Source organism: Aotus nancymaae, unplaced genomic scaffold (genome assembly GCF_030222135.1).
Source record: "Aotus nancymaae isolate 86718 unplaced genomic scaffold, 86718_ANA_hifiasm-v0.15.2.pri h1tg000057l, whole genome shotgun sequence".
NCBI classification, from domain to species: Eukaryota; Metazoa; Chordata; class Mammalia; order Primates; family Aotidae; genus Aotus; species Aotus nancymaae.
This window is the reverse complement of record NW_026988471.1, coordinates 43,021,895-43,037,069: the sequence shown is the minus strand read 5'-3', so window position 1 is coordinate 43,037,069 and position 15,175 is coordinate 43,021,895. Positions and strand designations below refer to the sequence as shown.

At 36.0% G+C, this 15,175-nt stretch overlaps 1 protein-coding gene across 2 annotated transcripts in view; it reads right to left on the bottom strand.

Annotated features, from left to right (window-relative positions):
* Positions 1-15,175, bottom strand: part of PPM1B (protein phosphatase, Mg2+/Mn2+ dependent 1B) — a 69,713-nt gene that overhangs the window by 6,991 nt on the left and 47,547 nt on the right. For both annotated transcript variants that reach the window (XM_012450599.2, XM_012450596.2), the window contains exons 4-5: positions 7,420-7,531; positions 6,961-7,018 (exon numbers count right to left, since the gene is read on the bottom strand). In XM_012450599.2, coding sequence (XP_012306022.1) covers positions 6,961-7,018; positions 7,420-7,531 — 170 coding nt within the window. The remainder of the gene's footprint in view (positions 1-6,960; positions 7,019-7,419; positions 7,532-15,175) is intronic.

The window sequence follows — 15,175 nt, the reverse complement described above, 5'->3', positions numbered from 1 at the left end:
GTTGGGGAGGAGAAGTTGCTTTTTAAAAGACATATTAAAACCAAATAATGGCCAAGCAAGGTGGCTCACACCTGTAATCCCAGCACTTTTGGAGGCCAAGGCAGGTGGATCACTTGAGGTCAGGAGTTCGAGACTAGCCTGACCAACACAGTGAAACCTGTCTCAACTAAAAATTAAAAAATTAGCCAGGCATGGTGGTGCAAGCCTGTAGTCTCAGATATTGAAAAGGTGAGGCGGGAGAGTCCCTTGAACCCGGAAAGTGGAGGTTGCAGTGAGCTGAGACACCACTGCACTCCAGCCTGGGAGACGGAGTAAGACTCCGTCTCAAAAAATAAAAAAGAAAAAAAGAAAAAGAAGACCAAATTAGTAAATCAGGTAGAGAAGGATTTCCAATGGCTGACATTACAGAATCACTAAATTGAGAAGAACTTTAGCTAATGACCACACTTAAAAGTCATTTTATCTTATGGCAAATTATACTTTCTTATCACTCTGGGTAGACAATAGATGACTGAAACCTCTTCCCCAGCCATTACATTTGATTTTTCAAAATACTGTTACATAACTCTCTCATGGGCTTTCATTAATATTAGAAGAGAAACCTATTATCTAGGTTCCTGCACTTTCTTTATCTGAACTCATACAGTTGATATAGCACACCTATTTTTACACATCTATTATAGCAATTAACTCTACCTTGCAGTAGTTCACAAGACTCTCCACTTACACTGCAAACTCTTTGAGAGTAAAGACAATTTCATATTCCATTCTATGTCCTCCTATCATCTAGGGAAGGAAAATTAATATTTGTGCTAAGAAATTTATATATATAATCTTACTGAATCCTCACAGGTACCCTACAAAGTAAGTACTCCAGTTATCATTTTTATAAGTGAGGAAACTAAGGCTCAGGGTGATTAAGTTATTTGTCAGGGTGACAATCTTAGTAAGTGGCAGAGCTCTGATTCATGCACAGGTATAATTAACATCAATGTCTATCTTTATGCTCTGTTGAATACATTATGGTGAGTAATATTTTTTGCATAGGAAGTACCTCATATAGATAGATTCTTACTAAGAAATATGGGTGAAATTATTATAGAACACCACAGGTTATTTCATATTGAAGTCTAGAATATAGTTCCTTAATATAGTAAAATTAGTAAAACTGTAAGACACTAGTTATGTTGATTAATACATTGTATCAGATGGGATGTTTACAATTATTATGTAAACTGAAGGCAATTACTGAGATGAGAATTTAGGACATCTCCCATCCACCCTAGTTTTTGTTTTTAAGGTTTTACTATCAGCTAGGCTAACATAGCTTAAAAGTAAAATCTCTCACTATGAAAATACTAACTTATACCAAATAAGACAGATAAACTAGATAAATCAAGCAGACAGTAGTAATAGGAGGGGGAAGGAGGGAAAGGGGGAAGGAGGGAAATCTAAGCACGTTAAAAAAAATAAAATTTAACCAGCTAATATTTATTTGCAGCAATTACTTATCTTTTAAAACACAGATAACATAACCAAAATTTTTTAAATGATTACTTATAACAGTGGAGAGAAAGTAAACACTAGTAAAAATATGTTTCTTGTGGAGTCCTATGCTCTGCTTGTCAGACAAAAAAAAATTTTTAACTAAAAATTCTCGAATATGACAAAACTGATGACTAATGAAGATTCTAATAAATTAGACATTATTTGAAGAATCATGTCAAATTTAATGAATAATCTTAGTATCATTTGAATGGTCAAGATCACACAGCTAAGATAAGTGTTATATCAAATCATACCTTAAAAACATAGTGACTAATGTTAGTGCATTTTCATACAGTATAGGTCTTCTCCATAGCAATGCTTTCACAAGTGAATTAAAAACATGAAAAAACTAGTATTCACATACTTCTAAAAACTGTGACATAAAAATATAAAAGCAGCTATGGCTATTGCATTTATCTGTCTGAAGTAAAACAGAAAAATGACTGCATGCAAAATTTAGTAACGTGAAAACACTACAGAGATTCTTTTGAGCTCAAAAAGAGACTAATTTGTCCTATTTTTCCTCCCCTTCTCTAAGATCCAAATGCCTTACAAAGTTTTTGGATTAAGATAAATAAATATGTGGATTTAAGTGAAAAATAACTGACAAGGAACTGTGCTTGACTGCTTCCTTTCAACAACTTCATAAAATATTCATCATTAAAAACAGAGTATCTTGTGGCTGGGTACAGTGGCTCATGCCTGTAATCCCAGAATGCTGGGAGCTTGAGGTGGGAAGATACTTGACCCCAAGGAGTTCAAGACTAGTCCTGGCAATGAAGCGAGACCCTGTCCCTACAAAAAATACAAAAAGTGTCCACAAAGAGTGTGGTGCTGTGTGCCTGTAATCCCAGCTACTCAGGGGGCTGAGCTGGGAGGATCACTTGAGCCTGGGAGGTTGAGGCTGCAGTGAACTGTGATAGCACCATAGCACTCCAGCTTGGAACAAAGAACAAGACCCTATTTCAATCAATAAAATAGAGTATCTTAAGACTATTAAACATGATATTTACAGAAGAATAGGTAATGATTTTTCCTGGATTGTAGATGAGGTGGGGTACAGACATATATAATTTATAACTACCTTAGAGAGGCCACATGGAATAATGTAAAGAGAATAGGTTTTGGAGTCAGCCTAATTCAAATTCTGGCTGCATGATTTATTTAGCTTTGTGACCTGTACAAGCTACCTCATCTCTCTAAGTCTCATGTGTAAAAGAAGGGTGCTGAGATTACTTATGACTCTGTGTATAAAATAAGAGAGCTTGGCACAAGTAGGAGCTGGGTAAATACAAGTCACCCCCGCTCCACAACTGTACTCTTGGAAAATCATCAACTTGTGCAACTACTTGATCAGTGGCATACTAATTCAAAAGCCTTATGAGTCTTTTTCAAGGAAATAATTCTTTGCATGAAAATATAAAATCCTATAAATACAGACTTTATACCAATTAGTAACCTCAAATTAATTTTTAAATATAGGACTTAAGGACAGTCTTAAGCAAATTACTAGAAATGAATAAATACAAATATTTCCTATTCAAAAAATATTTACTGGGCTCTCACCGTATGCCAGGATTGTTATACATGCTTGGACTATAGACATAAATGAATCAGATGAAGTCCCAGATCTCACATAATTTATATTCTAGTTATAAAACAAAAACTAGCATTTTAGAAAAAGTGAAGGACTGTGATCCCAGAGCCCATAAGGACAACTTATAGCAAAATGTAGTTGGTTTTTCTGGAGATTTTCCAAAGGATTTCTGGGGATTCATGAATCCCTAGATTAAGCATCTCTGCTAGACTCTGTCACAAATTTGTATTTTAAAAGTTGGGAAAATATCAATATTGCTTGCAGTAAGAAGATAGAACACATTCTAAAAAGTTAGTTTAGTATGGAATACATAGTAAAAAACGAATTTAGTAAACAACTTAAGAAGCTTCCCTAAATAGTAAACTTTCTGTATATTATAATTATTTAATTTCTAAATTATACTCAACTCTACTTTCTGAAATATATTTATTTAAAAGATTTGTCTTAATTATAAGAAAAATGAATGAATCCCTATTTCTAGTGGTACTACTTATAAGCATTTACAACAGAACAATTCTCTCTGATACAAAGCAGACATTTTAGGAGTTTAAAAAAAAATCTCTGATTTAACTCTGGCTGTAATCCTTTGTTTGAATATCTAAACAAAAATAATTTTTCTTATTTAAAAAAAAAAACTTAATTTTTATAATACCTTCCAACTTTCTCTCCTCTTCTGTAATTCTACCATACTTTCATCTTTCCTACCCTGCAAGTTAACATCCAGTTCCTGGCAACATCTTCCACACTGTTATGAAGCATTTATGGAACACCTTTGTGCCTAGCTTTTTGTTACAGTGGGTCAAGTTAAGAGCTAAGATTTAATCACATGTCTATATTTTCTTCATTCTTTCTCCTTCTGCAGTATTTTTCAGTGCATTTCTGCTACTTGCAATTATGGTTCAACATTTTTCTAAGGTAGTGACTACTGTGAAAGGCATATATTATTTCCCCATCTAGAATTCTAGGCTGCAAAGTCAGTTTTTTTAGTAAACAAGGGAAGTTCCTTTAATCCATATATCTATGTACTGATAAGTTTACACTTACCGTTTGGTCTCTGCAATTATTTCACAACTACCTGACTGCCAGCATGTCTTTAATCTAATATGGCAAATGTTTGTAATAGATTAAAATACCATAGTTTTTTTTTTTTTTAAATCTATCATTCTTATGCTCCAAACATAAGGTGGTTCCTTACTCTAAAATGATGTTCAAAAGGCTGGTCTCTTAGCAAATACCTCTGGCAACTTAAATTCTTATTTTTCACCACAGTAGTTCTCTGCGTTAGCCTTAACAGATGTCCTTTCTTTTGAAGAGATCTTGTACTTTGTCTTTGCCTCTCTAGTCCACTTGAAAGGTCATCACCCTCATCTCATTTCTGCCATTCAAATCATTCTTCAAATCCTATCTTTTCTCTAAGAAGCTAACTTTTCCCCTACTTAGCTGAACTTTCACAGTAATCACTGTCCAATTCAAATGGCAATGGTCACATTCTGGATTTTGTCATTTATTTGTTACTAAGCTATGTGAAACATTTTGATCATTTAAGGTGTGTTTATAACTACAGTGCAAGCTGCACTGAGCACACAGGTGGGGTCATGTCTTATGTTTTCTAATCTTCTCCCTCTATGAATCTACTATATGATACACTGTCAGCGTTTGATCTGCTGATATTAATAGAACATTTATGTATAAAGGTAATTAAGTACATATATCCCACTTATATTGTCAAATAATAATCTATTTAAGGCAAGGTTTATTTATTTTCTATTTATTTATTTATTTATTTTAATTACTTTTTTTTTAAGGGATGGGGTTTCGCCATGTTGGTCAGGCTAGTTTTGAACTCCTGACTTCAGGTGATCCACCCGCCTTGGCCTCCCAAAGTGCTGGGATTACAGGCGTGAGCCACCACACCTGGCCAAGGCAAGGTTTATATATTGAGCATCTCCCCCAAGTTTCATGGTTCCATTGCCTATTTACTCCCTCTTTATGTAGCTACTATAATCATTTTTTCTTTTAAAAAATTTTAAAAGTTATCCTTGGTATATGTTAAATAGAAAATCTTGGGAGTAAAAATAGACCATTTTCTTGAGGGACCAAAAAATCCAGCAAAATATATATGGATGTATTTTTAAAGATTACACATGAAGAAATGGGAGTACTTCTATGGCTAATAATGACTCAATAACTTCTGAGGGCTTATTTCCTCTAACCAAGGTAGTGGATGCCATGTAGAATCTATAATCTAGCCGAAAACTTAAGATTTTCTTCTCTCAACCTTCCAAATTACCACCATCCTTTTAGTCAAGTCAACATCCTATATTCATTTGTTTGAGGGTTCTCTGATGGATCACATGAAATATTTGTATTTTAAAATTAATTTTCACAGCTTTGGGTAAAAAAAAAATTTTTTTTTTTTGAGACGGAGTTTCGCTCTTGTTGCCCAGGCTGGAGTGCAATGGTGCAATCTTGGCTCACTGTAACCTCCACCTCCTGGGTTCAAGCAATTCTCCTGCCTCAGCCTCCTAAGTAGCTGGGATTATAGGCATGCGCCACTGCGCCCAGCTAATTTTGTATTTTTAGTAGAGACGGGGTTTCTCCATGGTTGGTCAGGCTGGTCTCAAACTCCCGACCTCAAGTGATCCGCCCGCCTCGGCCTCTCAAAGTGCTGTGATTACAGGCATGAGCCACCACGCCCGGCCGTGGGTACAATTCTTAATATTTTGAGGTATCTGCCACAAAAAAAGACACAATCACTGCTTTAGACCAAGATATAAATTATTATTAGCAATATATAGCATTGCTTTCGTTTGACTCACTAAAATTATATTAATTGTCAAATTTTTCTTTTTGCCAGGATACTTTTATTTTTTTTATATTGCTATGTAGTAATGAATCCTAGCAAATAATGTAATTGAGATGATACATGATTTCTAGCCAATGGATACCGTCTTTCTCAACCTGCCAAGAGGAGCTAGAGAGTGGATGGGGCTCTAGTTCTTCCCAATCAGTTTTATTTCTAAGTTTGGCTCCCTTTAAGTTTTGAAGCATATATATTAACAATTAGTCCTTTATTTTTAGATACCCAAAAGCTTGAAAACCCAAGAGAAAAGTGCTTATTTGAACTGACTTGGAGTGGGAAAAAAAAAAAAAAGACACTTCCATCTCCTGGTAATAGTACTAAAACAAAACAAAACTATGTAGAGAAGCAGCTGGTAGGTCGTTGACATTTCGAAGGAAAGCAAATAAAAGGTAAGGGCATATAGTCTTGCTCTGATGAAGCACAGCAGGGTACAACAGAAATGGTTATCTCAGCTCAATGCTCATACACCCATAATACAACAATAATAATAGAAAAAATTATTCTCGGGTATTCCAACTAGGCATACATGGGCACCAAAAGGTCTGGACATTAAAATAATAACTCACTCACTATTACTAACTTCTGGTGATGGCAGCAGCCTGCTGGAGGAGAAATTAAGATATTTAAAAGAGCATTCTTGCCTCAAAATTAAGGTTTAAAGGAGAATAAGAAGGAAAAGCAGACATATAGAGAAGAAATAAAGACAGCTAAAACAAAAAAGGTCATTTGATGGTCAAAAAGAGGCAACAAAGCTATCTACAAAACAAAGTTTTATCTCTATCTTCATTTCAATACATTTTCTTAAACTTTAACTGACACCTTAAAATGAAAAGCAGCAGTAATTTAATTTACTACATACTTCATTACAGACTTCGTTAATGTAAATGTACTCATACTTAGTAATTATATTGTGAAATTACTTCAAATGCTTAGAAAATAAAATAAAACTTACCCCATCACTTTCTCTATGTGGATTCAGTCTACTATAAACAGCTTCAATAACATTGCGCCTAAAAAAAATTATGTTTTAGTTTTATTCAATTACATAGAATTTTAAGCTTGTGAATATCTCAATATTTTGTCCTGACTACACTAAAAAATTAACTGCTACACTCTATACTTGTCAAGGACATACTCTCTACACTTTACTCCCAGAATCTGATTTTGCACAATCCGTTTGTACTCATTAGCAAAGAAAGAAGGACCTTCATCCTCAAAGAGTATGATAGATAATTCCTTTTTAAAAAACTCGTTTTGGATGAAGTTTTAGAGTTCTTCTCTAGTAAAAAAAAACACTAACCCATTTCATCTCTAGATAATTGATGTACTTCTGATTTAAGTTTTCTTACCCCAAATTACTTAAGTACTAATTATAAACGAACTCAAAATTAGCTCTATTTGTTCTACTTACTTGCCAGCAAGACCTCCCCCAGGAGGCAAATTTGGGATATTTTCTGCAGACAAGATGCGCATGACATGGGCAAGATCAGGCATTCCTTCCTCACCAGACTTCTCCATAATCTCTGTAGGTTGTTAAAAAAAGTTCCTAAATTAATGTGATAAGCCAGTACTCACCAATAAGTGAAACAAGAGGTACTATTTGGTAGTATTTATTTTAAAAAAATAATATATAATTATCATTAACACACAAGGAATTTTTACCAAGTAACATAAGAAACATTAACTGAAACGTTGTTATGCAGGGGGAAAAAAGGAAAAGTAAGTTATTTGCATACATATGTTCATTCCAACATTATTCATAAAAGCAAAAACTGGAACAAACTACATGTTCAGCAACAAGAGAACAGTTAAAAAATTTTTGGTGAAATGGTCTATAATCACTAAAAATTATGAAATAGGTGTCTCTATGAATACCATAACAGCTATATGGAAAAATACTTTTGATCGAATATGAAGTAAAAATAATATAAAAGTTATGAGTGCCATTACTACAGAATAAAAAAAGATTAGCTGGATAAGAATTATAAGAAAAAAGGGAGAAATTAAAAATCATTTTTACGGGTTGATACTTACCTGAATAGTTACATTCTACAGCAATTTTTAAAAGCATGATTATTTGAACATTGGCAAGACACAAACTCCTCAAAAATCAATGACAACTTATTTATTTTTTTTTGAGACAGAGTCTCCCACTCTGTGGCCCAGGCTGGAGTGCAACGATGCAAACACAGCTCACTGTAGCCTTGAACTCTTGGGCTCCAGTGATCTTCCCACCTTAGCCTCAAGTAGCTGCAACTACACCAAACTTCACTAATTTTTTTTTTTTTTTTTGAGGCAGATTCTTGCTCTGTCATCCAGGCTGTAGTGCACTGGTGTGATCCTGGCTCACTGCAACCTCCACCTCCCAGGTTCAAGCGATTCCCTGCCTCAGCCTTCCCAGTAGCTGGGATTATAGGCAGGCGGCCACCACACCTAATTTTTGTATTTTTAGTAAGAGACGAGGTTTCACCATGTTGGCCAGGCTGGTCTCGAACTCCTGACCTCAAGCGATCCGCCTGCCTCGGCCTCCCAAAGTGCTGGTATTACAGGCGTGAGCCACCGTGTCCAGCCCAAGCCTTACTTCTAAAACAACAAAAAAGCAGTGTCTTCAGCAGTCCTGGAGACACAAAATCCAAACTGTTTACCATGCCTCACAAGACCTTTACTTTAACATTCACTACTCTTTCAACTCTGCCCCGACTCCCTCATCTCCAAAGGATCTATCTATTCAAAAACTTCTACTTCTAGATTTTCACAAGTACTCTTTTCCTTGGTTTGGGGACTCTTTTCACACTAATCCAACTTCTTGTACGGTGAATGCCTATTTTCACCCTTGAGGTTTCAGCTTTATATGTCACATTCTCAAATCCTTCTCTGACCTAAGTTTGAGTGGTAAACTGCAATACATTTCCATATCCCATATGCATAACATGTACTATATGACATAATGCTATATATTCCCATATACAAGATACTTATTGTGTCACAGACTGCAAGCTTCATGAAAACAGAACTCTAAGTTTTCTACCTTAAATCTGTGTTTTATAGCATAAGGCTTCTCAGCATCAACAATACTGACATTTTACACCAAACAATTTTTTGTTGTGGGGGCTGTCCTGTGCACTGAGGAATATTAAGCAGCATCCCTGGCCTCCATTCACTAGATGCCAGTGGCACCCCCTCAGCTATGACACCAAACATGCCTCCAGACATTTTCACACCCCTCCACTCTAGTCCAATTCACCACCATCATCTGCCACCTGCATTAATGCATGATTTTTAATTGGTATCTTGGTTTCTCTCGTCCTCTTTATACAATCTCTTCTCCATATAGCAACTAAGAGAGATCTTTTGGAAAAAAGAACAAATCACTCTTGTACTCAAAATCTTTCAATGAATTCCTACCATAAGTCAAATAAAGTCCGAAGTCCTCACTTTGGTCTACAGAACCCTACATTATATGCCTCCTACAAACCTCTTAATCTTCCTCTAATTTTCTACTGGCTCATTCTAACCCAGCCACACTCACTAAGCACATTCCCTCCTAGTCTTTGCTGTTCTCATTGCCTGGAATGTTCTTCCTTCAGATACTCTCTCTCCATGCAGGTCTTTGCTCAAATGTCCTTCCTCACAGAGACATTCCTAACCAATATTCCTTGTTGTTCTCTGCTTACTCTATTTCTCTTCTATTAAAAAAAGAGGTCTTTACTGGAATACAAACTCCATGAGACTTCTTTTTCTGCTATATCTTCAGTGACACATGTTCAATAAACACTGAATAAACATACATGCAGAAAGCAATCATTAAATATATAATTGATCAATTTAGATGAACTACTATTTCCTGTTTATTTTAGTATTATTCCTTTCCCACCTAACCAGTCATCACTAAAAGCATATACACAGGTTTACTGAGAACACCAGAATGCATTTACCACAATATTTAATGTGATATTACATGATTTTAAAACTCCAGTAGAAACAATGCTCCTGAAGAACACTGCTTTATAAATAAAAAGTTACTTTAAAAAAAAAAAAAAGACATGTTCTCGATCTGTAGCCTAGGCTGGAGTGCAGTGGTGCGATTATAGCTCACTGTAACCGCAAACTCCTGAATTCAAGTGATCCTCCCGCTTCAGTATTCCAAGTAGCTGGAACTACAGGTATGTACCACCATGCCCAGCTAATTCTAAAAACTTCTTTGTAGGTCTATGATGCCCAGGCTGGTCTTGAACTTTTGGCCTCAAGCAATCCTGCCTTGGTGTCCCAAAGAGCTGGGATTATAGGTGTGACTACTATGCTCAGCCTGTGAAGTTAAATTTTAAGAACCAACTTAAACTTATTTGTAGTGGCTGCCTAGCTAACAGTTTTGTCTCCTGATTAACAATAACTATTTGCTACAGACCCTAGAGATCATTATTACGTATTTGTCATCTCTGCTGTATAATATATACTTCGGAAAGTTACAAACTATGCATGAGAAAATTAATATTAAATTATTAATCGATGTTAAACTGCATTGACCACACCTTTAAGAAATTAAAATTTAGCTATTTCAGAAGTTAAGAGTTAATAAAAGTTACAGTTTGCTGAGGACTTGCCTGCTAGGCACCATAATAGGTGCTTAACAAACATAATCTCATTTATTTTGACAAAAACTCTTTTTCCTTGGACCAAACCTTTAGTAAGACTCTTGAGTTTTTTCTGACTAGGAGAACTTTGGGCTCCCACTCAGTCCATACAGAAACCAGGCTGAATCAGAATCCTGCTCAGTCAGTTTATTGAAAACCCTCACTCTTGGTATATGATCACTCTGGATATTTCATCCTGGCCTGACATCTTATCAAGTCAGTTTAGCCAGAAACCCGTTATGTTGATGCCTCCTCTTAGTAATAATTTTCCATTGACTGATGCTTCCCCCCAGCACTCAGCTCCTTAGTTATAAGTTCTACTTATCTTTATAGAACTCCAAGTTGAGTCTAATTTCTTTCTGCCACTGCAAGACTCCATCTTAGTTGTCCTCATGTCTACTGCCAAGGCCCCCTTGAAAAAAAATCTGCCTTACCATCTTAAACAAGTGTCATCAATAAGCTTTTTCTGTAACAATTTATTTTTTAAAACTCAGGGTTGATGTTTTTATGTTTAGTGTCCAACAAAAAAACTGGAGCCTTTAAGCAAGTTGTATAAGATCACATAACTAGCAGCTGACCAAACTAAAGAGCTCTTCCTAAAATGAAAACTACCTGGTTTCTTTATGAATGAGGAAAAAGGAAAATAAGAGAATTCCTCCCACCTTCTGACAAACTATAGTCACCAATAAGCAACCTCAACATACTACAATTTATCATTAAAGAATTAACTCCTATAAAAATAGCTCCTCTTAATGATATTATCAATAGGAATGAGTGCATCTGCTATAATCTTCAATGTGTTCTTACATGTTTCTCACCTTTCCATCACCCTCAAAACAGGACTCATTGAGACTCAAAAGCACTGAGACCTAAAAACAAGATTCATTTAGAGAAAGGAAATTGCAGACCTCCCAAAAGCTTTAAGCATGTCATTTAGGGTCCATAGCTAGATAGTTGTAAAGACAGAAAAGATAAATCCCCATTCTCCAAATTTGCAAGACTCTCTCCTTGGTTTTATCCTTTAATTGTAATTATACATTAGAAATCACAGATCTTCATACTTCAAAACTCTCACCAATTACTATGGCCTACTATATACAGAATGACTCATAATAGGCCAAATTCAACAAGTCTATGAAACCATCATTGTAAGTTACATCATTCAAATGTATTTTCTACAAAAATAAAATAATCAAAACATAAAAGCGTTAGGAGAAAATACAGGTAACTATATAACCTTGAGTTAAGGAAGAACTTTTTTTTCTTCCCACAAAGAAAAAAAAGAGTGACAATTTAACTTTATAAAGAGAAATTTCATATCTTAAAAACAGCATATATAAAATCAAAAGTTTATATTAAGATTATAATCCTTAGCTTCTCAGGGTTGAAAGTAAAAAAGAGAAAAAAAAGAAAAGGGCCTTAAGACTGCAACATATATTCTCAATTTATCAGGGTAACCACTAAATAATTTTTTTTCTTCTTTTTACTAAATGAATTTTTAAAAGAATGTGTAACTAATAAGCAAATCCTAGGATGAACTGGAATAAATCTAAAAGAAGGCAAAAATGGAGGATGAAAAAAATAGATGAAAGAAGAAAGATGGCAGATTTAAACTCAAACATATCAGCAATTACGTTAAAGATAAACAGACTGGCTTCTCCCTTCTCTCGTTCCTGAATACTTTTGTCCAATACCATTAGATTTGCTTAGCTAAGCAAAACAAATCTTTCAGGGAGTGAAGGGGGAAATGGTGGCCACAGATTGGTCCAGAATGGGATAATCATGCCTAACCACAGTAAGCATAGCTTTAGCATAGATATAGGGTGAACTTGGATGGGCAACGTGGAATGAGGAAGGCAAAAGCCTGAGGTGAGGGTTAACCATGACAGATTTGTCAGATTGATCAGGAGACAGGTTTCTCTCTATAGAAGGGAGTTATAAATATGAAAAGGAAGAAAACTATACTAAATCCTATAGTACTGTACAGCTGGAGAGTAGGAACAAAAGATACATAGGTGATGGATGAATGGGTAGATTGCCAGAAAGAAATGTAAACATATAGAATATGGGGGCGTGTGTATTAATAGTTTTGTCCTCTGAGAGAGTCTGGGGACAAAAACACCTCAATAGCACATCTAACACCCAAATCCCAATTCCCAAATACTATTCTTCCTGAAACTAAAAAACAAAAAAAAAAAAAAAGAGAGAGAGAGAGAGATCATTGGAAAAATTGACCAGTAAAGAATTGGGGCAAAGAAAATAACAGTGAGCCTAGAACATCTGATTATGCTAGAAAGTAAGAAAGTGCTCAAAGACTCATGTGGGCAGGACAAAAAGATGCTACAGCAACTTTTAAGAGGCTCTCATTGGCTGAAAAGGTTTATAACACAATGAATAGAACAGGAATTTGTGAGTCTGTGCTCATATAAATAAATAGGTAGAAAAGAAAACTTTTTCCTGCAGTAAAATGCTAACTAATACATATAAAAAGAATGACTGAGCCGGGCACAGTGGCTTATGCCTGTAATACCAGCACTTTGAGAGGCCAAGGTGGGCGGATTACCTGAGGTCAGGAGTTCGAGACCAGCCTGACCAACATGGAGAAACCCTGTCTCTTACTAAAAATACAAAATTAGCTGGGCATGATGGCGCATGCCTGTAATCCCAGCTACTCGGGAGGCTGAGGCAGGAGAATCTCTTGAACCCAGGAGGCAGAGGTTGTAGTAAGCCGAGATTGTGCCATTGCACGCCAGCCTGGGCAACAAGAGCAAAACTCCATCTCAAAAAAAATGAATTCACTGAATCAGAAAATCACCAGTTGGCTATCATTCTTCAGGCAAAAATCACAAATGGATGCTAAAACTGCTAAAATCTTAATGAGCAATAGGTTATTAACAATCTAAAAGTGTCTCCCCATAGAATACTTACTAGTAAGCATAACATACTTGTTGAATAGTTATTAGATATAACATATTAATAATGAAAGACAACAACCCAAGCAAGTCACTAAAGATGTTAACATTACAAATCAACATCACATCGCATGCCTCCCTAACTGTGATGCACTGAGAAGAATCTAGAATCACTTCTGTGGTATTCCTGACAACGTATAACCTAAATCTTATCAAGAGGAAACATCAGCCAACCCAACCTGGACATTCCATAAACTAACCTGTACTCTTGAAAAATGTCATGGTCAATTAAAAAAAACAAAACAAAAAAAAGACTATGAAACTTTTTCCATTGAGGGAGACTAAAGAGGCATGATATCTAAATGCAGCTCACATGCTGTAGACTGCATCCTGGACCTACATATGAATTACTGGGATAATTAGGGAAATTTAAATGGGATCTGTGGATTACACAGTAATACTGTATCAGTGTTAATTTCCTTCCCTGCCACACCCCGAGACGGAGTCTTGCTCTGTCACCCAGGCTAGAGCACAGTGGCATGACCTCGGCTCACTGCAACCTCCACCTTCCAGGTTCAAGCAGTTCTCCTGCCTCAGCCTTCCAAGTAGCTGGGATCACAGGTGCCTGCCATCACACCCAGCTAAATTTTGCATTTTTAGTAGAGACGGGCTTTCACCATGATGGCCAAGCTGGTCTAAAATTCCTGACCTCATGATCCACCTGTCTTGGCCTCTCAAAGTGCTGGGATTATAGGAGTGAGACACTGCACCTGGCCAATTTCCTAATTTTTATGGATGTACTATAGTTATGTAGTGTTATGTAATCTTTGTTATATTAAGGAGTATTGGTATATCACATTTGCAACTTTCAATTGATTTGGTCAGGAAAAAGATTAGTAATATGGCGGGGAGGGGAATGAGAGAGGTGGGGGAAGGAAGAAAGGAGGGAGAGAGAATGATAATGTTACAGAAAGTATATATAGAGGAATGAGAGGAGTGAAGGAAGGAAGGAGGGAGAGAGAGACTGAGAATGTTATACAAAGTATATATAGAGATAAGCCAAATGTGGTATTATATAAACAAATGAGGAATCTAGGTAAAGGATACTACATGTATGTGGAGCTCTGTAATACTTTTCCAACTTTTCTGTATGTTTAAAATTATTAGGCTGGGTGTGATGGCTCACGCCTGTAATCCCAGCACTTTGGTAGGCCAATGTGGGAGCACTGCTTGAGTCCAGGAGATTGAGACCAGCCTTGACAACACAGTGAGACCTCATCACTACAAAAAATAAACAAAACTAGCCAGGTGTGATGGTGGGTGCCTGTAGTTCCAGCTACTTGGGAGGCTGAGGTGAGAGAATCACTTGAGATCAGGGAGTTGAGACTGTTGCAGTGAGCCGAGATCACACCACTGCACTCCAGCCTGGGCAACAGAGCAAGACGCTGTTTAAAAAAATATATATATTGCAAAATGAAGTTTTAAAAAAATATATAATCTATTGAAACACCAATGTTAACTCTATCAATAAAAGGGAAAGGATATGGTAATGAATTCCAGTGATGATTAATCTGGGAAGGGAGAATTAGTATTAGTGGAATTAGAGTACTTGGTTTTCATGAGA